Source organism: Hyperoodon ampullatus, assembly GCF_949752795.1.
Source record: "Hyperoodon ampullatus genome assembly, chromosome: 13".
Lineage (NCBI taxonomy): Eukaryota > Metazoa > Chordata > Mammalia > Artiodactyla > Ziphiidae > Hyperoodon > Hyperoodon ampullatus.
This window is the reverse complement of record NC_136926.1, coordinates 19,968,327-19,992,886: the sequence shown is the minus strand read 5'-3', so window position 1 is coordinate 19,992,886 and position 24,560 is coordinate 19,968,327. Positions and strand designations below refer to the sequence as shown.

At 51.9% G+C, this 24,560-nt stretch overlaps 1 protein-coding gene across 1 annotated transcript in view; it reads right to left on the bottom strand.

Annotated features, from left to right (window-relative positions):
* The window catches only part of KIAA1671, a gene marked incomplete at both ends in the record, with an annotated part of 88,872 nt that extends 65,327 nt beyond the window's left edge, over nt 1–23,545 (bottom strand). The window contains one exon of the mRNA XM_079716989.1: nt 23,224–23,545. Coding sequence (XP_079573115.1) covers nt 23,224–23,274 — 51 coding nt within the window. The remainder of the gene's footprint in view (nt 1–23,223) is intronic.
* Nucleotides 23,546–24,560: the final 1,015 nt, after the last annotated feature.

Below are 24,560 nucleotides of genomic sequence, written 5' to 3'. Positions count from 1 at the left end.
CTCACCTCACATAACCCTCACAACAACCCTACAGAGTGAGTCCTGTTATTAATTATCCCCATTTTCCAGAGAAGGGCAGTGAGGTTTTAAAGAGCTGAAGGTATTTGCTCAAGGTCACTGAGCTGGCAAGTGGGGTTCTGGGACTTTAACCCAGACCTGTCTGATTCCAAAGCCCTCCTCCTTCTAGGGCAGAAGCCAGACTCTATCCACACCTCTAAGACCCTTTAAAATAGCCAACTCTGTCCCAAGCCCCATGCACGAGGGCAGTAACTGTTCCACACACTTCTCTGGTTGTCTTCAGACCTCCCTGGGTCAGGAAATGCCTGCAGAAGGACTTGTCTGGTTGTAAATCAAACAGTTTCCTTTCTTGACAACTGGCCTAGAGACTAATTCCAGGGACCATATGTGGGAAGGGCTGACTTGTCGACCCAGCTTAAACCTGTTTTCTCTCCCCATGGGATGGAGCAAAGGTTTTGGAGAGCTGACCAACAGCCAAACTTCTCATTTCATTGAAGAACCAGGCCCAGGCAGATGGCTGTCCCAGACCCACAATAAACCTATGTCAGGAGCCATGATCTTCCATAGGAGTTGCTCACGATCTGGACTTTGACAAGGTCTCTGGGATGTGCTCTGCTGCCTCTTGTTCAGCCCTTTGCACATGCTGTTCCCTCTGGCTAGGACACCATTCTACCCGTTCCTCACCTGGTCAGCATCTCTTGTCCTTCACAGCTCAGCTTAGGGTACTCCCTCTTCCAAGAAGCCTCCCCTGATTCTTCATGCCCCCCGGTGGGGGGTGATCACCTCTGGGCTCCCACTTTGCCGTATGACCCCCAAGCATCATTAACAATCTGAGCTGTAACTCAATTTACCCATCAGTCTCCCCACTGGACTCTGAGACCAGGGGCAGCAGGTATGTGTCCTGTTCACCCTTGAATCTCAGCATCCAGCACTCAGCAGGCACTTGACGTGCCCACCGTGTGAAATGAGGGAATCACTGAGGTTTGAACCCCAGTCATACAACTCCCAGCATCCCTCTCCCTAGGCTTGTTTCCAAGGCAACAGGGAAAAGAATTCTGATATGGGAACAACAAAAAAAAACAGAAATAACTTGATCTGACAAGTCAATCCCAGATTATTTATAAACCAAGCCCAAGACTATTTCCTTGTGTTCATTTATCACACTCTTATTCAAATAGTCATTTTAATGACCTAAGATGCCCTTAATTAACCTTGGAAGGGGAGGGGGAGAAATAAAAACCATCTGGAAAGGAAATCTTTCTAGAAACAGCCAGGAACTCATCTCCCTGCTTTATCAGTCCCCACCCTGAGCTCAAGTGGAAAGTAGCATTTTCCACACTGGGGAGAGCCCGCTGTGTGGCCCCGCCTTGCGTGGCAAGGTCAGTCTGTAATTACAGCCCCTCTTTGAAGAGCTAGGTGTCTAATAAAGCTGCAGGCCCTGGCCTCCTCAAAAATGGAAGCAGGCTGGGCTGAGGGCCCCGCCTGATTCATGCTGCTGGCTGCCCAGTGGCTCTGGGGCAGTGGTTTCCGGAACGCTGCCACACGCTCCTCGGGCTTTCTGGGAAGGAGAAGGGGACCCTACTGGGGTCTTTGTCTGGTCGCCTTGCCTGGGGTTGGACAACACGTCTCTTTCCACCAGAGCAGCTGAAATTCCACATTTTTGGATCAGTTAGTGAAAGAGAGCAAGATGTTCTTGGGGAACAAGAATTAAAGGTGGGACAAGGGATTCATGATGTCCCCTAGGAAATTTATCCCTGAGCAGTGAGCCTGCTATCCTGGGCTAAGTGCCCCCCAAGCAACACCCTAAGATTTGAAGGCTCTCCCCGAGGATAATAAAAGGCTGGAGGAATGAGAAGGCTTCCTTTCCCTGCTCCCTCCCTCCTCCCTTCTGACTTCAACAAGCACTTGAATGAGGACCTACTATGTGCCAAGCGCTGTGCCAGGTGCTGGGGACCCCATCCCTGGCCCCCAGAGCGGTTTTATTTGGGCTTTGCAGTAAGGATGGTAACGAACTGGAGTAGCTCTTAGTCACCGAGGGCCTACTGTGCGCTCCATCACCTCCCTGACCTGCATAAGCCACAAGGGTTGTAATCCCCGCTGTACAGATGAGGACACCGAGACACCGAATGAGGAAGACCCTAGCCCGAGTCACATGGCTGCCGTGTGCAGAGCATGGCTTAAGCCCAGGTCAGGCTGAGCTCAAAGTCAGGGCTCCTGAACACCGGCTACCCTGCCTCTGTGAGCACCCCGGTTCATGGCAGAACAGGGCTGGATTTGGGGTGCAGAAGAGGTGGCGGCAGGATAAGGGGCCTTACCCCGCTCCGCTTTCTTCCTCTCTGCTTCACTTCTTCAGACTCGGGCGGTCGTGAACCCCAAGTGAAGCCTGACTGTGATAGGCACAAGGTTTCCTGAGATAGCCTCGGCTGTCTTGGCAGCTCCAAGGACCCCAGGTCTGGGCGGCCTTGGAGAGCCCCCTGTATCCCACCTGCCCCAGCTGAATGGAGAGGAGAGGGTGGGCCCTGGACCCACTAACCCAGGCTTGAGGCCACCAGGCTCTGCCCCCAATTACTGGGGGTCCCCGGGCAGTGCTCCCCTCCTCTCTGGGAGGCCGGGGAGCCCAACTCAAAACCCCAGCTGCCTCCTCTCAAAGGCCACCTGTCCCAGGAGGACTCAAACACCATGCGGTCTGGGGCACTCACGTGGCCTCCTTTTGCCTGTGGTCCCTCATCTCACAAATGGAAATCATGACACCTGCCTCCCAGGTAAAGGTGCACAAAGTAGGCCCCCGGCAAAGGTAGGTGGGATGGCGTCAGATTCCCATGGGGCGGTCTGCAGTTGGAGTGCTCACGTTTTGAGAACAAACTTTTGAAGAAAAATGTTCTCCCAAACGCCAAATCAACATCTATTCAAACACTGCTAGGATGCGGTTAATATTTCCTAAGCACCAACGACGGGCCAGGCCCTATGCCATCTCATGTCATCCCCACACACACATGGTTAAGGGCAGGCCTCCCATGACTGACTCCCCACGGTGTGACCCTGGGCAAGTGGCTTCCCTTCTCTGAGCCCCTCCTTCCTTGTCTTTAAAATGGGATAAAAATGGTCCTCTCCTTCCCAGGTGGTGCTGAAGTTTATGTGATGTGTGTTCTATCTCGTGAGAGCAGAACAACTATCCCCATTATACAGATGAGGACACTGAGGCAGCGAGAGCAGAGGCTGAAGGCTGCACAGTCACTTGGTGGTGAAGTCTGGCTTGGAGGCCTGTGCTCTCAGAGCTGTGGCTCGGTGGGCAAGGGGACAGTGGGCGCTGGGGAGCCGGCACCTCTGGCCTCCCAGGCCCACCCCTATCATTCCCATTGCCCAGCTCGCCAGCCCTCGGCCACCCTCCTCTCATCTCAGAGCTGCTGTGAGTAATGGTCCCCACTCGGTCCCTGCTTGCTGAGGCCTCCACACAGGCACGGCCTTCTCCCGACCCGGCTAGAGGTCTATTATCTTGTGCCTTGTTTCTCGGCTTGTAGAGAGCCCCTCCTCTGCACTGCCCACACTGTTCCAGGAGCCACGCTGTGCTGGGCAGGAGGGCAGGAAGAGGGGCGGCCAGGCAGCCTTGGCATTTTGACAAAAGTGTGTTGCCCCGTAGGCCCCCACAGTACCCACCTGGTAGGCACAAGGCATATTCTGGCAGCCTCAGAGTTCCTGGACCTTGGCCAGCCTGGACTCACAGCTGTCTGGAACCCTCCCATTGCCAGGGCGATGAAGGTGAGACCCCCAGCTCCCTCCACCCACCTGCCTCCTGCTGAGAAAGGTACCACCCAGCAGCCCCAAACTGACTGTAGCCCGCACACCATGATGCTTCTCACTTCTGAATCTTAGCTCCTCAGAGACTCTCCCTCCCAACCACCCAACACAAAGGAGCTGCCAGACCCTCTCTATCTTAGCACCCTTTCCTTCATACATTCTGTTATACTACCTGGTATTTTCCTGATCATTTATTTAATGTGATCTCTCTAACCAAGGCTCGTGAGAGCAGAAACCTTGGATGTCTTAATATCTGCTATTGTCCCTGTGCCTAGCACACTGGAGGCTCTCAGTAAGTGTTTGCTGAATGCATGAGTGAATGAATGAATGAAGTGAAGAAGAGAAAGAAGAGCGAGGAGGGGAGGAGAAGTGGTGGAGGGTGCACATAAGAGGGAGGGGAGAAACACTATAACATTTGTACTGCAGTCCCATCCTCTCCTCTCCTCTCCTCCTTGGTCAATTCCTACCCACCCTTAAAGACTTCACACTGATGCCCCTACTTCCAGGAAGCCTTCCCTGCTACCCTTCCCACTCAGCTCAGTGCCTCCTCTGGGCTCCCCAACCTCTGAGCTTCCCCATCACAGCGTTCTCTTAACCATAAATAAAAGGGCTAATTTCCACACCCCTCTGCCCACTGGCTGCAGATACTGGAAGGTCAGCGCTGTTTCAATTCCCTTCTGTATCTCCAGGGCCCATCCTGAGGCCTGGTGCACAGCTAGTGTTTATCAAGGCCTAACCACATGCCAGGCCCAGGCTGATCACTTTGAATCAGATAATTCACAGACTCTTCAGCATCACCCTGTAAGGAGGGGGACCATCTTATACCCATTTTACAGACAAGAGAAGTAAGGCTGAGAGAAGGCAAGCTACTTGGCCAAGGTCACACAGCAAGGACCCTGGGCGACCATTATACCACACTGTCCTCTAGCACCGACTATGTGCAACGCTTTAGGCACTTCACATAAATCTCATTCAGTTCTCATCAGCCCTTAAAGGCGACATCAAATCTCAGATGAAGGAACCAAGGCCAGGGACATACAGGGTCCTCATAACCAGCTCAAACTCACTCAAGACAATCGGGCACCAGGAAACTAATCAAAGAACTGGCACAGAAAAATACAGCCATGAACAGCATTCTTCTTTCCTGGCCAAGCCTTGAAAATTCTGGCTACTAACTTCCCACTCTCTCTTGCAGCAATAGCATGGGGATGGGACCAAACCCTGGCCAATGAGATTTTGGGGGGAAGTCTGCTGGGTATACTCAAGGAGAAGTCTTCCTCCCAATACACCCCCTCTTCCTTAGCTGGATATTGTCAAGTCTCCCAGGAATGGCTGGAACTGTGGCAGTCATTTTGGGACCACGAGGGGAAAAGATGCTGAAGAGAGCATAGAAAAATGGAAAGAATCTGGGTTGATCCACTAATCCAGGATGTGGCAAACTTTTTTAAAGGGCCAGATAGTAAATATTTTAGGTTTTGCCAGCCACGTGTGGTCTCTGTCACATATTTTTTGGTTTGGGGGATTTTTAAAAAATAATCTTTTAAAGATGTCAAACTCATTCTTAGCTCACAGGCCACAGTGTGATGAACCCTGCACTACATCCCCTCTACCATCGGGTGAATTATGTGAAGTAATAGACATCCTTATGGTTTGACCCATCTTTATGGGGAGGGGGTCCTTTTGCTACTTTCAGCATCTTCAAAAGCATCTTCACTGATAAAATAACAGCGGTGTACCAAGTGCTGGTGAGGATGCAGGGCAACTGAAACTCTCAGGGGATGAGATGCAAAATGGTACAGCCACACTGGAAAACAGTTTGGCAGCTTCTTAAAAAGTTTAACATACACCAACCATATGATCCAGCCACTCCACTCCTAGGTGTTTACCTGAGAGAAATGAAATCACGTGTCCACATAGAGACTTGACCAAGAATGTTCAGAGCAGCTTTACTCACGTGAGCCAAAAAGTGGAATCAACCCAAATGTCTGTCAACAGATGAATGGATACACACACTGGTACATCCATGCAGTGGAACAGTCCTGAGTGATAAAAAGGAATGAGCCGCTGATACCCACTACGCCACGGATGAATCTCAAATAATTATGCAGAGTGAAAGAAACCAGATGAAGAGGAGCGTGCGGTGTCCAATTCCATTTACATAAAAGTCTAGAAAATGCAAACTAATCTATAGTGATAGAGAGCAGATCAGCGGTTGCATGAGGGCAGGGAGGGATCACAGAGGGGCACGAGGAAGTTCTTAGGGGTGAAGGATGTGTTCATTATTTTCCTCGTAATGGTGGTTCCTCGGGAATACACATACGTCAAAACTCATCAAATTACACACTTTAAATATGTATGTTGTATTGTACGTCAATTATATCTCAACAAAGCTGTCACACATACAGAATAACAGTGGTGGCTCTTACAGTAAGTGGAGCTCTGAGGGTAAGGGACAGGGGGTGGGTGAATCTTGGCCGAATGGGACCAGCAGAAAAGCGGGAAAGAGGGAAGGTGGGAGCCTGAGAAGCCAGAGGCCCCACCAGACCTCGTGTGTCTTGGGTGAAGGTGATGTTCAGCTCTGCCTGCTCTATAATACAGCCGAGGACAAGAAACCAGGTCTCTGACACGTTCCTAACTTGGCAAATAAGGCCCCAGAGGCAGCCCTTCGGGACAGCTCGGGGACAAGTGGCCTTAATTCATCCAGCCTCAAGGACCCTGTGGGCTGTGCTGAGCACCCCCGGCTCTTCTGGGACTTCCCAGGTGCCAGAGCTGGTGTCTGGGGCACCAGGTCTCTTCCCATCTAATGAGACCCAGGGCACACACCAGACGGAATTCCCTGGAAGCCCTAGACTTTGTTTTTTCACTCATCCCAGAAAGAAAAGGAAGCATTCCCATCTCGGCTCTCCAGCCACCACCTGCAGCAGCCGGGAACAGGTCTGGCCCTGCAGCTTCGGAGCCTCCTCCCGCATCGGACTGGATCCCAGGGACAGGCTAGTTGCCAGCAGGCCGGCAGAAACCCGGCCTTCCTCCCTCAGGCCCTGCACCCTCCGAGGGCAGGGGGGAGGAAGAGGGCGGGGTTTCAGGCCAGATCCCAGTGCCTCTCCATTCTTACCAGACAAGTTATTTCAGATTTGAATAATAAATATGCTAACTACCTTCTCTTCCCTGCCAAGTGTTCTCATTTCAAAATGGACTTAATGAGATCCCTTGGCAGAAGGACTTCTGGAAGCAATGAAAATGCTGTGCAGCCTCAAGATGCCAGCAGCAAGTGGCACTCACTGGAGGCCCAGTGAACAGAAACAGGCCAGGACAGGGTGGCCATCACTCACGCACCTGCCGTGGGCTGAGCACGGCGTTCGGTGCAGGGCAGGTGCCACCGTATCTTTTAGGTCACTGATGCTCTGCCAACAGCCCCATGTGGTCTTGTCTCCACTTGAAAGATGAGAAACCTGAGCCTTAGACCTGGTTCCCGGGTTGTACAGCATCAAAACCTGGCTTGTCTGCCAAAGAGCTGTGTGACTTTGGGCAAGCTGCTGCACCTCTCTGAGCCTCTGTTTCCTCGTCCATCTGTAAATGGGGATAATAATAGTGACCTCTGTGGAGGGATCACTTAGCACGTAGGAAGTGCTCAGTGCATGTTCGTGCTCAGCAACTTGCTGGGGGACGAATGGCTGGATTTGAACCCAGGAGCCTGCCTCCAAAGCACAATCAGTTCTCTCTTTCCACCAATTGGTAAGTCCCTCTCCCTTCACTGAAAGAAATCAAAGCAATCAGAGGAGAGTGAGCCCACCCTCTCTGGCCCCCGCATCTGGGAGCCCGCCTTGCCTCCCTCCAGCTGCCAGGCCAGCCGCTCCTCTTACCCCACTCACCAACTCCAGGGCATCACCCCTGCAGCTGACCACCCCTCTGTCCCCTGCAGCACCCGAGTCTCCCCCTCCACTGGACCAGGCCCATCAGGAAAGCCTCGACATCACTCATCTTCAAAAGCCAAAGGGAAACCTCCTTCGATCCCACCTCCCTCCCTGCTTGGAAATCTAATGGTGCCTCAAATGTGCCTCAAAGACACCAGGAGGAAACTCTTGATGCCTGGCCCCAAGTCTGCTTTCTCCACACAAGTTCCTCCACTCACCTCGCTGTCCTGGCCTGAAGACTGGAAACCTTCCACGGTCCTGTTCCTCCCCTCCCTCTTCCCTCCCCAAGCTACAGCCAGAACCAGATCATTTCTCCATCCCCATCCCCACCCTGACCCCGACATCCCTCCTCAGCACCAGATCCCAGCCCCCATCTCCAACCTATCCCACCAGCAGCCACCAAAAGCGTGCCCTCAGCTCTCCACTAAGACCAGAGCAAACTCCAAACGCTCTGCCCTGGCCCTCCAGGCCCCCCACCGCCTCCCCCTACCCCCCTGCTCAATACCAGGCCGGCCATATTGACCCCACTATTGGCCTCAACCCCTCCAAGCTGGTTCTGGCCTCAGGGCCTTTGCATGTGCTGTTCCCACCGCCTGAAACACTCTTCCTCCAGATCCCCACGTGGTGGGCTCCTTCTTTCAGATCTCTGCTCAAAAGCCACATCCCTTTAGGGGCCTTTACAGCCACACCTCCTCCCAGCCTCTATCTGCCACATCATCCTGTTCTATTGTCTTCATACATGTATCAGCATTTACTTTTTGTATATATTATCTGTCTCTCCCACTGGAACATACATTCTGCTGGGGCAGGGATGCTCAGTGCCTAGACCAGTGTCTGACACAGAGAAGGGGTTCAATAAATAGTTGTTGAGAGAATAAACAAATGAATAAATGAACGAACAAATAAACAGTGAATGGACACACATATACACCGTACAAAACTCTATGGGGCTCAGTGTGCTCATCTCTGAAGTGGAGGTGGTAGTTCCAGCACCCACAGGATGGTGATGAAGATAAGCCCCGGAGGACGGGGCCCAGGAGAGGCTCAAAAAAATACTTGCTGGTTAAAGCACTTCAGCCAGCGGACACCCAGCAGCAAGACTCTCCTCTCAAAGCCTCACTGCATTAAACGCACTTAAAAGCCAAAATTCTGTAACTGAGATACAGTGGTTGAAGGTCTAGTGGAGACCATATGTAAGAACACTATTCCCTATGTTATCTGGTAGCCATGGCAACTGAAATCTTCAAGTACAGTTCCATCTCGCTTTAACTTTTTATGCAGAAATTTCCAAAAGGAAATGTTCAGATTCCTTTCTCTGGTGACATTCTACAGAATAGACATCCTTGTTTGGCTCCCAGAGGAAAAAAATGCAAAATGTCAGATTCCTATGAGATAAACTGTTTTGCAAAGAAAGATGTTTCATTTCTTTAAAAAATGTGAGTCTATTTCTGAGAAGAGGAACCAGACCATCATCATCATAAATACTATTATAAGCAAATAAAAGTTTTGCTTGTAATGGAATGGACCAGAACTTCACTAGCTCACTTGGTCATTCAACAAACATTCATTAAATGCCTGCTGTGTGCCAGGCCCTGTGCTGGACTGTGGGGACACAGCAGGGGATGAGACAGATGAAGATCCCTGCCCTCGTGGAGGCTGTGGTCCAACAGGACAGACATCCAATGAAAGAGCATTCCTGGTAAGGAATTCCTAGCAAGGAAGAGAGGGAGCAACATGGTATATGTGGAAGGACTGACCTATGGGATCATGTAGATCCATCATTCATTAGCTGTGTGACCCTGGGCAAGTCACTGCACCTCTCTGAGCCCATGATAAAACTGTGATAACAATATTGTTTGATGATGTGCCATGTGAACCCAAGGAGAAGACAGAAAAAGTGCCTTGCATGGTGTCAGACCCCTCATAAGGAGCCACCTACATCCCCAGATTCTCAGAGCTGGAGTGAAACTCTGGCAGATGATGTGGCATCTGAACATCAGGCTGGAACCCAGACCATATTTGTGATGGAGGCAGGCCACCCTGCTCTCAGCTGTCAGCTCCTGTATGTCCTCATGCTGTTCTTCATACCTGAACACCACCCATTCCCCCTCACTCCCACTCCTGCCAGCCCCAGCCCACCTGGAAAACCCTATTCAAGCTTCAAATGACCTGGCAAGTCCATGGCTAGGCACTTCCCCTGCAGACAGATGCAACACACAAGGGCACCAAGACATTTGCACAAGGATGTTCGCTGCAGTGTTGTTTACGGTGCCCAAAACTGGAAATGACCTACATATCCATTGGGAGGGGACTGGTTCACAATAAATACGGTGAGAGGAAAAATATAAAGCCATCAGAATGAATGAGATAGACCTACTGTGCTGAGAGGGAAAGGTCTCATCATTATGAAAAAAAGAAAAATCAGGGCTTAGAACACTATGTATAGCAAGGTCTGACTGGTGTTAAAAAATATGTGTATATACACAGGAAATACAGATACATGCACAGAGAGTCTTATGTATGCAGAGAATATTTCTGCAAGGAGACGCATGAAACTGTCACCAGTTTCTAGCGGGGTGGGACTGGAGGTTGGCAGTAGCAGGGAGACACATTTTTCTGTAGAACTCTATGCTATTTTGCACTATTGGAAATGTTCACTGTGTCTTCGTATTACTTTCTCAAATCAAAGAAAAATAAACTATTTTGAATGTTTGGACATCCATCACCTGTGTTAAACTTCCTGCCTCTAAAAATGGGCCTAATCTCCCCACCAATGTGTGGAGACATCACAGGTACAGCACCATTACCCATGTATCCATTTATGTGGGTGTCACCCCTCCTTGGAGGCACAGAATGTGGGGTCCACACCTGTGTGCCCACTGACAGCCTGGCCTCTCGCGCTCAACCAGTACGTGCTGGAGGAACAAACGGCATCATTATACCCATATACCCACTTCTATCTTCTTCAGATCTTCATTTTTACCAAGTTACTACTTAGTAGGCATCGACTTCTCCATGCCAGCCAATCTACACCCAGCATCTCACTGCACTGGGTCCATAACTCTCCAGGCTGCCTGACAGCAGAAGATGCTGTTGGTGTCCCGCCCAGACCCCCAATACTGGCTGGGGTCCCCTTCCCCCAGGTTCTGGGGTGCTGGATGCCACTGCTCACTGCCCTATCTTCTCCAACAGCGGACCTCAGCTGGTGGAGGAAGAGCCACCCTGCTTCTCCAAGGCAGGGACTGACTGTGGTACTGTCGCCCCTCCAGAACTCCTCAGGGATCAGGCCGACTCTAGTTCTCCGTCACTAAATCATGGACACGTGAATCCCCGTCTCAAGCTCTGTTTCTAGGGAACCTAGCCTGAGCCACTGCCTCTCAGAATCAAGCGGGGCAGACAGTTTTTTAAACACAGTGCTGGGAATCTACTGAAATCATAACTCCGGGAGTGGGCAGCCTCAGCACGGGGAGTTTGAAAGAGCAACAGACATGTGGTCAAGATGGGAAAACAGGAGGGGCAGGGTGTGTGTGGATATTTATAAAGCCCATTTCACGGATGAGAAAACTGAGGCTCAACTTGAAAGTCACAGAGGTAGATTTGAACCCTGCTCTCTCAGACCCCAAAGCCTTGACTCTCTGTTCCTGCTGCTCAGCTGTGAGAGGGTTAACAGGCCAGAATAAGAACAAGGTGATTTTAGGGGCTGGCTCCGAGTGGAACATTCTCCCAGGCTTCACTTGCCTTGTGCAAAAACTCAGCAGGCCCTAAAATAGAAGTGCTAATGTGGTCAGGAAGTGGGGTCCCTGGGGGATACTGTTCCTCGGCCAGCCGGCGCTGGGGCCCGGTGTGGCGCCTGGGTCCCACCGAGGGCAGCCCGGCATGAAGGAAATATGGGAAGCAGCTCTCGGGCAGGCCTTCGGGGACTTTCTGTCCACCTGTGCAGACGGGAACAACAGGAAGCCCCAGCCGTGGGGCCCGGCGGGCAGGGTGCGGGCCGATCGAGACGGGCGAGGTGCCCCCAGTTGGCCTCCCCTTTCAGTCCATTCTCAGGGATGGACGGACACTCCCGCAAAGGTCGGGGCAGCGCGGAAGCATTTGCTAAGCACCTGCTGTATGCCTGACCCGGTATTAGGACCTGAGGAAAGAAATGAACAAGACACAGGCCCTACGCTCCAAAAGTCTCACTTACGTACTCACTCACTCATTCATCCATGCGTTCGGTTCAACAGACATTTACTGAGCACCTACTGTATGCCGAGCCCCATTCTAGGAAGTGGGGAAACAAATAAGACATGTCCCTACCCTCAAGAAGTTTCTCTTTTCATTCATTCACTCATTCATTCATTCAATTCAACACTGAATGAGCACCTACTGTATTCGAGACTCTGTGCTGAGAACTGGAGAGACAGAGATGAACAAGGCAGGGTCCCTGATAATGGGAAGTTTCACTTGGTCATTCTTTTCATTCCCTCTTTCTTTCATTCAGCTCCACAGGCACTGCTGAGCACCTGCTGTGTGCCAGGCTGTGGATACAGATGTGAAATAGACACATCCCCTCCTGGTGGAGAGTTCACTGGAGTCAATCATTCATTCATTCACTGAGGGAATGAATGGGCATCCAGCACTGCGTTACGTGACAAGGATACAAATGTAAGGCCCAGTCGCTGCTCCCCGTCTCATCCACCCATTCCTTCTTTCCTTCATTTGGTACAGTGAACATTTATTGAGTGCCGACTGCGTGCCAGGGACGCAGAGGTGCCCAGGAGAGAACCCCCGCCCTGAAGAGCCAGCCGTTCTTCCTTCCTCCATCATTTACATGTTCAGTTCACCAAACATATATTGGGCACCTACTGTACATCAGACCCTTGGGAGGCAGATGAGTGAGCCCCAGACTTGGCCGCGGAGGAAGAGCAAAGCCGGCGCACACACGAGGCTGAGTGATGGCTCTGTTCCTCAGGCAGGACCGCGAGGCCCCACCCCCTGGTTCCTCAAAAGCCCGGGGAGAGGCGGCAGCGGGGAAGTTTGCTATGCCCCTTCCCACGAGCTGCAGGGTGGAGAAGGGGTGATGCGGGAGGGAGAGAGAAACTGCTCGAAATAAACACTAAAGGGAAGAATTGGTGAGTGAGGAGGAGATGAATCAGACAGCTAAGTGAGAATTTTCAAGAACTCAAGGAATATTCTAAGTTTAGAGGAGGAAGGGGAAAAAAAACAAACCGGCCCACAACTTCCCACTGTGACATGTTCAACACCAAACAAATGGCAGCCCTGTCGATCTCCCTGGGTTTCTCCGTCTGTTCAGGTTGAAAGCTTGATGGGAAAACATCAGGCTCCGAATCCCCTGCCCCCTGGGGCTGTGGGGAGGCTTACGTAGGTTCATCCATGGGAAGCCCTTGGCACAGTGCCTGGCACATAGTAAGTGCTCAATAAACATTACCTAGTAATTTTACTTTCATTTCTGGCTGTGGCAGCTTTGAAACATGGCTGCACATTCCTTGACTTTCCTTCCATTGAGAGGTGGGGATCCATGTCCTCTCCTCCTGAATCTTGGGGGGTTGTGACTGTTTCGCTCAACAGAGAGCAGCAGAAGTGACGCTATGTGACTTCGGAGGCTGCGTCCATCATAAGGGGCGATGGAGGTCTGCCCTCTTGGCCACAACACTTGCTCTGGGAGCCCTGAGCCTCCATGTGGTGAGGAAGCCCAAGCTACAGCAGGTGCCTGGACAACAGTCCCAGAAAGTCCGGCCTCCAAGTCATCACAGGCACCAGATAGGTGGGTGAAGAGGCCTCTGGATGATTCCAGCCCCCAGCTGTTTGGGGATCCCAGCTGTTTGGGGATCCCACGGAGCCTTACCCGATTTCCTGACCCACCGAATGTTATGAACAGAGTAAATAGTGGTTGGCTGACACCACGATGTTTTGAAGTGGTTCCTTATAAAAACTAATACCTGTCTCTCTGAGTCCCTGCCCTTTATGATGTGCACAATCGGGGAGGCTCCACCAACCCGGAAAAGCATGGGACAACTTTATAAACTGTAAAGTTCCGTGCACACAGGAGCCCCTGGCATCATCGCTCAGGACACAGGAGTGCTCTCCCGCCTTCTGGATCCCACCTAACTTTGCAACCCCGTAGCCAAGGCCGCCCCCTCCCCGCACCGTGTTTAGCCTGGGAGACTCCACAGGATACTGGTGCTGACCTGAACTCACATGGCAGGTTGCTGCTTTGTTCCCAAGCTGGGACTTAGGGTCATCCCTCTGGGAGGAACGGCTGGAGGACAAAGGCTGCTTTCACTGGGCCCCAGGCTTCTCTCGGCAAACACGGGTGGCTGGGGGCAGAGCGGGGAGCAGGCAGCCCCCGGCATGCCCCTCCTGGGAAGGTGGCCAACAGGCCAGCAAGGGCCCAGGCAAGCTGGGGCAGCACTGGGGTCTGGCAAGGGCCTTCGCTCCCCCTCTGAGTCTTTTCCAATTACACCTAAAACAAGGACAGGGCAGAGTACAGAGAGGCAATGAGGAAATATTGGGTACATTCAATAGAATGTGAGAGGTTAAAAAAAAAAAGGCCTCCCTAGGATTCAAGTCAAATTATAAACATATACTAGCATAGTGCAGGCTCCAAGGCAAGACAGCATGGGATCAAATCTCAGCTCCTCTGCCAACCAGCTGTGTGATCTTCTGCAAGTGACATAACCTCTCTGAGCCTCGGTTTCATCATCTGTAAAATGGGGATGATATTAGCGTTTCTCTCCCAGGACTGTTGTAAGGGATAAAACGAAGTAATATGAAGTGCCTTGCCTAGTGCCTGGCCGCTATAGGCTGAATTGTGTTTCCCCAAAATTTATATGTTGAAGTCCTAATCCCAGTACCTCAGAACAAGACTGGGCTTGGAAATGAGGCCTTTAAAGAGATAATTAAGTAAAAATGAGACTGGTGTCCTTATAGGGAGGAAATTTGGACACTTAGACACCTGGGGTGCACAGAGGCAAGGTCATGTGAGGACAAACCAGGAGGCAGCCCTCTGCAGCCAAGAAGAGAGGCCTCAGGAGAAACCAAACCTGCTGACACCTTGATCTTGGGCAGCTAGCCTCCAGAGCTGTGGGAAAATAAACTTCTGTTGTTTAAGCCACCCAGACTGTGGTATTTTGATAGGGTAGCCCTAGCAAATACATACACTGACACAAAGGAAGAGGTACATGAAGATCTCCTATTACTATATTATCGTATTTATATTGTAACTGTGAGATAATATGATGTTAACATGAATGTGCTTATATTTTATTAATACAAGTACGCTTAATGCAAAATATTAATATGACATTAAACAGAACACATCTGCAAACAGCTGTCCCTCCCTACCTCAGAATTTCTACATAAAGCACCGTGTTTTCCTTGATGAGAACCTACTGTATAGCACAGGGAACTCTACTCAGTGCTCTGTGGTGACCTAAATGGGAAGGAAATCCAAAAACGAGGAAATATACGTACACATACAGATGATTCACTTTGCTGTACAGCAGAAACTAACACAACGTTGTAAAGCAACTATACTCCAGTAAAAATTAATTAAAACAAACAAACAAACAAAAAAAACACCCCACCAGGTTTTCTTAAAAAGAAAGCACAGGGCTTCCCTGGTGGCGCAGTGGTTGAGAGTCCGCCTGCCGATGCAGGGGACACGGGTTTGTGCCCTGGTCCGGGAAGATCCCACATGCCGCGGAGCGGCTGGGCCCGTGAGCCATGGCCGCTGAGCCTGCGTGTCCGGAGCCTGTGCTCCGCAACGGGAGAGACCACAACAGTGAGAGGCCCGCGTACCGAAAAAAAAAAAAAAAAAAAAAGAAAGCACAGAGTTTTCTTAATTTGGACCAAATTCCTTGACAGCCTTCTCATCCATGCACTACTCCACCCTTGAGGAAATACTTACATTGTGTTCTTCTGGCTCGAAACAAAGACACCTCAAACCTCTCACAGCTTCCAGAACTTCCAGGCCTCCACACATGCTGGTCCCGCCACCTAAATGTCCTGCCCCCGCCCCCCCGCCCCACCCCACCCCACCCCGTCCTACTGAGGCTTTAAGAGCCAGCTCGGGGCCCAGCCCAGAAAAGGCACTCAATACACGCGCACAGCACAGCAAGCCAACTTTGAGACGAGCCGATGACTGCATGCCACAGGTGAAGACGCTGGGCCGGGAAAGGGGCAGTGACCAGCACAAGCAAGGTCTCACGGCCAGGACCACAGCCCAGCAGCCCAGCGTCCTGGCTCCCCATTCAGTGACGCTGTCCCGCTAGCCCAGGCTGCCTTCCCCCTCACCCGTTCTGCCTCGAGGATGGAAGCCATGTGTTCATTCAGTTTGAAATTCCCAAATCCACGTGCCTTTTCTGCTCTGGAAACTCCGTTTGCCCACCAGGGACAAGAGTGGGTGGCAGAGCGGGCACCGGCCGGCATCAAGCTTTTCATCCCTCCGTTGCTGAGGGACTGAGGCCAGATTTGATGCCAAAAAAATAGACGCAGATCCTCTGCAAGGACCAACATCCTGGGATTTAGCAAAACTTGGCAAAATCTGCTCCATCGTTTACACTCCATACTATACCCCACCCTCTTCATATTGGATTTTCCAGCTGAAATAACTGGAGGTCAGGGGCTGGCCTTGGCCTGGCTTATCCCACCGAGACTGATCTTGGTGGCAACGCCGTTTCTGTGACTCCCTAGCCTTCACTGGCCTTAGGACTCAGGCGGCAGGAGACCTGAGGGGCAGAGAGAGGCCATGGGCTCCAGCGGGGGAAAAACCCTGCCCTAGAAACCCAGTTCTGAGGCCTCCCCTCTGTGCGACTTTGGACAAGTTAGGTTTCCTTGGTGTCCCCATCTGTAAAATGGAGATAATCAGAGTGCCTGCCTCTCTGGAGAGGGTTACACACGCTCAGGTGTGGAAATGGGGTAGCCCTGCACTTGCTTTAAAAAGGCAGCCGCTCAAGTGATTTGTTAGGACAGGAGTGCCCTCTAGCGTCTCCATCTGGAAATCATTCTTCCAGTGAGCCCCCCAGCCCACTTCTTGTATCAAGTCAGTTTGGATAACTCCCTTGGGAAGGAATGTAAAAAGATAACGGCCCTCATTTATTTAGTACCTATTATGTGCCAGGTGCTCCCCTCACTGGTCTCCACAATGAGATGCTGACATAATCCCCATTTGAGAAAGGGGGATTACTCATCCCCAGGTGAGAAAACTGAGGCTCAGAGACAGGAAGCCACCTGCTCAAGGTCACACTGCAGGGAAGCCTGGATTCGAACCCAGGTCTGTCTGACCCCAAGGCTCTATTCTTTACTGGATCCCTAGAATTGGGAGACTGCGCACAGTCAAAAACCTTAAGGAGAATCCGGCCTGATACTTCATTATACCAACAGAGAAACTGGGGTCCAGAGAGGGCAGGCAATTGCCTCAGGGTCACACAACAATTACACCCCAGACTCCTGGCTCCCGGAAGTGTTTTGCCCACATTCCCACCCCTCCAGAGCTTCTACCTTGCATTTATCATTCCTTTTGCAGTCATAGGACTGGCATGTCCCTTCTAATGGCTCTAATCCCTGGAATGTCTGAAACCCAGCAACGGCTCCTTTGGGACAGCAAGGGCTGCCAGCCTGAGAGACCTCCGTCTGAGAGTAGGGAACGCTGTTCACTTCAGCCCTTCAGCGTGAAACATCTCAGGGGCTAAGAATCTCCCAGCATGGGCCTGGCATTTTCATTCTCCTTGGAGGTCCTTTCAAATTTCCACCAAAGCATCTCAACATCCTTCAGACACGGGCAGGTCAGGAATTACCTTCCGTTATACAGACAGGGAGAGAGAGGCTGGGGAAAGGATGGGGAATGTCTAACAGACATTTCAAACTCTACAAGTCAAAGCCAAATCCTGATCTGCCCCCAGGACCCTCTCCCTCTGCAGTTTTCCTAACGGATGCCAGCGGCAGCTCCATCCTCCCCTTCGCCAGCCCCCAAATCCTCAGTGTCTGTGTGACTCTCTCACCCACACCCAATCCATCAGCGAATCCCGTGGCTTGGCCTTCAGAGCAGATCCAGAATCTGTCCACTTCTCATCACCTCCCTGGTCTGAGGCACCGTCATCTCCCACCTGGACAACTGCAGAGACTCCTCGCTGGTCTCCCTGATTCTACCTTTGTCTGTTCAAAACCCAAGTCAGACTGTGTCCCTCCCACTCCAAGCGAACACCCTTCACTGCTCCGTCCCCTTCAGAGCACAAGGCAAAGTTTTCCGAGTGGCTACCGGGCCCTGCATGACCTTGACAACTCCCATCCCCTCGCTCACTCTCTGCTGCAGCCACGCTGGCCTCCTCCTGGTTCCACAGAACCGCCTGTGCACACATGGACCTCAGGGCCTTTGCACTGGCTGCTGCCTCTTCCCGCAACCTCCCTGGGCCTACTCCCTCCCCTCTTCCAAAGTCTCGGTTCCAGTGTCACCTTCTCGGGGCATGCCCACCCACCCAAGCCCTCCTGAGCTTCTCACCCGCTTACTTCCTTCTTTTTCCGGCCGCCCGGACACCTGACATACTATACAGTGTTCCTGTGTAACACGCTCATTGTTTACTGCCTGAGCCCCCCACTGGAACGTTAGTCCCCAAGGCAGGGATCTTTGACCTTCTGGCTCACGGATTATCTCAGACACTGAGAGCGGGCCCTGCCACAGGCGTTTAATTGAATTGAATTGAGGACCCATTAGCTGTCTACACTGGCATCGGCTGCTAACACTTATCCAGGACCGACTGTGCCCTGGGCTTGTTGGCACTGCCTCACTGAGTCCTCAAGACCTCCCACGAGGGAGATGTTATTATCATTCCCACTCTACAGACAACAAAACTGACTTTCTGAGAGGTCAGATTTGCCTGAAGCTCTCCACTCCATTAGCAAGCTGCTCGGTGGGGACTGGAAGCCAGGAGGCTATGACACCAAGACCCCAGTTCTCTGCCCTGCAACTGGGTTTACAAGGCACCCGGGCCTCGAGTCTCATGACACAAGCTGCCTGTGGCCCAAGCCTCAGCCCTGGCTCCAGCAGCACAAAAATAGCCAGTTCTCCTATTTCAGCCACAGACATCGCAAAGCCAAACCAGACCCTTAGCACAGAGTGAGACCGCCAAGATCTGAGACTCAGAAGCTGGTAGTAAAAATAACAGCAGCAGCAATGGTAATAGTGGACAGGTGTGTGTGGAGTGCCAGGCGCCCCGATAAAGCCCACAGCCATCCAGTCCTCACCACGCCTTCCACACGCTGTCTACTGAGCACCTACTATGTGCTGGGCACCGTGCCCAGGGCTGGGTGAAGATGAGCATCCTTCCTGCCTGAGGGAAGCCGCATGCCATAACCAAGCACATTAGCTTTGGTGCCAGACTTCCCCAGTTCAAACCCCAGCTCTGCCCCTTGCCAGCTGGTCCATATCAGGTGGGCACTCAACCCCCTGGAGCTCCAGGCTTCCCATCTGTAAAATAATAATAGCCGGCTCTCGGGGCTGTTGGGAGGATTAACTGCGATGCCACACGTGCAAGTGTTTGGAGGGTGAGAGAGGAATGCACGTCACTGTCTCATGACTGGTATTATTATTCCTGGAGGTGATGACAGGCTGAGTGAGGGACAAAGCTGAGTAACCAGGCAACAAGGAGGCCCTGGGGAGAGAACGGCCAGTCTAACCACCTTTAGACATTTGGACATTTTTCCACCAAAAAAAAAAAAAACATCTGGCCATGGAGTCGAAGGCAGGGAGATGAAGCTCAGCAACCACCATGGAAAACAAAGTGGTTTCCCTCTAACTGCACGGAGACGGAGCCATCGGACCACAGACCCTGGGAAGGAGGCGTCTGAAAGGGGCAGGAAAGGGACCCGCCACCAACAGCACAGGGGTCCGCCCTTGGGCTTGGTCTCCGCGTCACATAGCCTCTTCCTGAAGAAGCTGTCAGAAGTGACACTCTGGCAACCCTCTTGGCTGTGGGTGACATGGAGTCAAGGAAGGTGGCCAGCCAGGAGTCAGCGCTCAGGCTCTCTGGGCTGGCTGGACAGGCAGCCTCTGGGGAGCCAGGGAAAGTCTGGGGGGGTGTCTCCCATTCTATCAGAACCCTCCCGCCACCCCCAAACAAGAACATCTAGATGGTGAGTGCCTCCTCTGAGTCCAGCCCTGTGCCAGGGATACTAATGCCCCTTGTCTTAGCTAATCCTCAGCACAATCCACGTACAGATGGGGAAACTGAGGCTCAGCGAGGCAATGTGACTTGCTGTTGGTGGAGCTGGGATTCTAAGCCAGGGCTCTCCCCTCCAGAGCCCAGCTTGGCCCAGTGCAACATCTTTCTATAATCCTCCACTTTTCAAAAGTTGATATAGGTCGAAGGATTTCCTGTAGGCTGGCAAGTCACCTCAACCCGTGGGCCTCAGTTTCCCCATCTGAGAAACAGAAGATCAGACTCAATGAAGTAGCTAAAATGTCATAAAGGGGGACCCTCACTCAGATACAGGCTCTGACACCTCCTAGCTGGGGAGGCCTTCAGTGAGCAGCTTAACCTCTCTGAGCCTCAGGTTCCCTAACTGCAAAATGGGGATAATAATGAGACCCACACATAAGGTTCTGGTTTCTCGTGAGGATGAAAGGCACGGGCCCTGGAAGCTGGGAGCGCTCAGTTGGAATGGTGGTGGTGACGGTGGCCATTGTTGTTATTATTGTTGCAATTGACAACCATAAGCAACCAACTTGCTGCTAGTGCCCCAGCAAGGCCACCAGCCTTGGGACCGTCCGGCTGGGTTATCTCGGCAACAAAGGAGATTAAGTAACTCAAAACAGCCATGGCAGGGGTAGCCACCAGCTACAGTTACTAATGATTTAAAGCAGAAACTTAATCTCCCTCCCCCACTTCCCAGCTGATGCTGGGCAGTGACTGGGCTTGATGGTGGGGGCAGCGCCCCTCCCGCCCCGAACAGAACTGCAGCTATGTGGGGGACGCGGGCCACCAACAGGAGACCACCAACACCCCACCGACAAAAGACCAACTCTGCAGAAACCTGCTGCAGCCCACGCTTGGCCCCAATTCTAAGCTGACTTAGGAAAGAACCTGAAAAGTGAATAGAGATTTAAGGCTGAGAATGACGATCCCTAAATTGTGCGTGTAGTGAGTGCCTGGGAGTAACCCGGGTGTCCAACCGTGGGAGAACGGCTGATAAATCAAGGCTGACGACAAGTGCAGGTAGTTAGCGGTCACTAAGCAACACGTTTACAGAGGGCTTCCAGATGTGGACAGATGTTCCCCTTATCAGTGGGCACATAAAGTGAGACGTGCATATTCTACACTCGTTCGTTCGCTGCGATGGGTGAAATTTAGAGGCAAAATACGACGTGGGCCCCGTGTTGGATCCTGGAACCGAGAAAGGACATGGGTGGATAATCTGGTGAAATCCGAATCAAGCAGGCTTTCTCAGCCTTGGTGCGACTGCTGTTGGGAACGGGTCACTGTTGGTGGCGGTTGTTTGGGGGGTGGGAGACTGCCCTGTGCATTGTACCATCTTTAGTAGCATCCCTGACCTCCACCCGCAAGATGCCACCAGCACCCCCTCGCCCCAGCTGCGACAAACAATGTCACCAGACATTGCCAAGTGTCCCCTGAAGGTCGTCCCTGGATGAGAACCACTGGAATAAAGCCTATTTAGTTAATAGTACTGCACCAATGGTAATTTCTTACGTTGGACAATACACTATGGTCGTTACAGTAAGATGCTAGGTGAAGGGTATACAGGGACTCCCCCAACCATCTCTGCCACTTTTCTGTAAATCTAAAAGTATTCCAAAATTTTGAAACATGATGAAGAGGTGACATGGAGCAGAAAACTGAGAGCAGTTAGTGGCCCAGGAGGATGGAGTGATGGGTGAATGTATATTCTGTGCTACGTGAGTCTACAGCAGGGATGGGGAGGGCTACCCCCCGCCCATCAGGACCCTTACAATAATTGATGCTTAGCTGATCACTCTCCATCTGACGTGGCTTCCTGGGAAAGGGGAAGAGCTCACGTGGTTGGTTTCCCTGGCAACCAGCCCCCACCCTTACTTAGGTGCAGGCCAAAAGTCATCTCATTAACATAAACTCATGTGTGAATATCTAGACACCTTTATCACTTTTATCGCTTTAGAAACACCAAGGGTTTTAGGAGCCCTGTGCCAGAGACAGGAACAAAGACCAAATATGTATTTCTTACTATAAATCACAATATCACAGCCTCCCTAACACTGAAGCCCAGCGCCTGTGTGTCCAGCACATCAAGGTCATGAGGCCCCAGTGGGCAGCAGAATCCCCAAATACAAATGATTATGGGCTGCTTATTTTCTTTCTCATGCTCTTCAATATCTTCCAAGTTTTCTACCATGCCCATAAATTATTTTTGTAATTAAAAAAAAATAAATCAGTTAATTTCCCTTACGTTTACAGTACGACAATAATCAAAAGTCAGTGATCAAAGGAGAAGGACTCGGCGGGGGTGGGGGGTGTCTCCTGTTTTTCAACTGCTGCAGGGGACTTGGGCTGGGGTGGGGAGCGGCTGAAGGACAATGTTTCCTAAAGTTGTATTTTTAGGAGCTCCGGAAAATTCCCCGGGTGACTCGGCATTTGAAGTATTTGCAAACATTCAGCGGGGGAAAAATAATATTTCCCAAGTCTTACTTTCTTGGGCATTCTCAGCTGGGTGGCAAATGTTCTAGAAAACTCTGAGACCCACCTGTGACGATTCCCCGCTAAGCCCCTCTGTTCACGGAGCCCTGATGAATGTCACATAACCCACCATCATCTACTGCCCACCCCTTAGTTTCACAGATGAGGAAACAGAGGCCCAGAGAGGGGAAGCAACTTGTCTGCGGACACACAGCAGATCAATCTCAGAGTCAAAACAAGATTTGAAAAGCACTTTATACCCCACAAAGCACTTCCACGTGGGTTCCCTGTTTTTGGCATTTGGCCAAAAAAAAGTTTGGAGTTTTTTTTTTTTTTTTTTTTTTTTTTCCTCTGATATATAGATGAGAGGCTGCAATGGGAGGGTTCCAACTTTCTACTTTTGCTTAGTAAGTTCACAGAAAGAAAAACAAAATCTACTCTTTCCAACTCATAAAAGATGAGACATTTTTACATGCACACAAAAGCAAGTGGGATGTAATTTCAGAATAAAGAACAGGCCTGTAAATCAGAGAAATGTCCATTTCTGGAAAGATCACTAACGCTCCCCTTGTTTTTCCTGTTTTTCCGAGGACGGGATGGGTGGCCGCCGTGCCCACTGATCCACCCTGGGCAGGACCCCGTCCTCTTCTATGAGTCCCCTCTGCCTCCCAAATCAAACCCCATTCCTTTCCCAACACCTCCTCCTCCTCGAAACCACCACCATTTCTTAAAGAAAACAGAGACACTGCTGACCAGACAGAGCCAGGAAGCAAAGCTGGCAGGAGTCGGGAGGAGAAGAAAAAGGAGATACAGGTCCGGACGGCCGCACTCACCCACAGGTACCGCAAGAGTTTCAGCAAGCTGGGGCAGTAATAATACTCCATTACTGGCGCCTGGGGCTTATGCCGCCTGCATTGTGCACGCTTCCAGTCTCCCTCTGGAGGGGGCGGCTCTTCCCGCTCGGCTTGTCACGCCAGGAGTCAAGTTCAAGGTGGCATGAATCATTCAGGGGCCGGCTGGTGGCCAGGGGACTGGCAGGATGGCCCTGCCAAGGGTGCGGGGAAGCTGCCGCTCAGGTCCCGGGGCCCCGCCTGGAGCATCTCCAGTGGCTCTTCCAGGGGGGCGGGCCCAGGGGTGGCCCCTCCCTAATCTAGCTGAGTGGTCTGGACCCTGCACCCTCCTGGGGGTGCTCTGAGCCTGGGGGTTTTCCGCTGAGTGGTGGGAAGAGCAAAGATGAAGCCCCAGAACTGGGTGTGTGCGTGTGTGTGAGTGTGTCATGTGAGTACAAGTTCCTCCCCAAAACCACACACTGAGGGGGAGCCCTCCCCACCCCAAATCCTTCCATATAAAGGAAATAAATCAACTCAGGATTCCCATCGGCTCACACAGCCCCTCCCAGCTCAGTCAAGTTCCTTCTGACTCAGTTAAGCTTCTGAGCAGCCCTGGAAGGAGGCCCTGGTTGTCCCCATTTTACAGAGGGGGAAAAGGGAGGCCCAGAGAGGGATAGGGACTTGGTCGAGGTCACACAGAGAGGTGGAAACTGAGCCAAGGCTGGAACCCAGGCCTCCCAACCAGTCCTGGGTTCTGTCCACTCCTGAGGGCGGGAGGCCCAGGGTGCGAGCGGGGGATGCTGAGGAAGGGAGAGACCGGCTCCCAGAGTCACCATCTGCCAGCTGGGGGTGGGGGGAGGGTGGTGGGAACAGGGGGAGCATCCTTTTCAGAAATTAAAAATGCTAATTATAGCACACCTAAGGCCGACCCAAGGTGACCTTTCTTGGGAACTTCCTTCAAAAGAGTGTGATCTTGGCAAGTCACCCCGCCTTCCTGAGCCTCAGTTACCTCTTCTGTAAAATGGGATGGAGTATCCCTGAGTTTCAGGGTTTTCTGCATCGGATGAGGCAGAATAATACCAGAGCATCTCGTTTAGTCCTCACGGTGCTTCCCTGGGGGACACATTTTCATCTCCACGGGCCACACGAGGAAGCTGGAGCTCGAGAGCAAAGGCAGCTGCCGAGGTGAGCGGCGCGGCAGCCGCAGAGCCCCAGATCCACACCACCTCCGTCAGGTCAGCCCACGCCTGAACCGGAACCGGACTGGCGCACGGCGAGCGCCCCGCACGAGAGCCCGGGGCGGGGGCTGGCGCAGAGGTACCCCCGGCCCCAGGGACCAC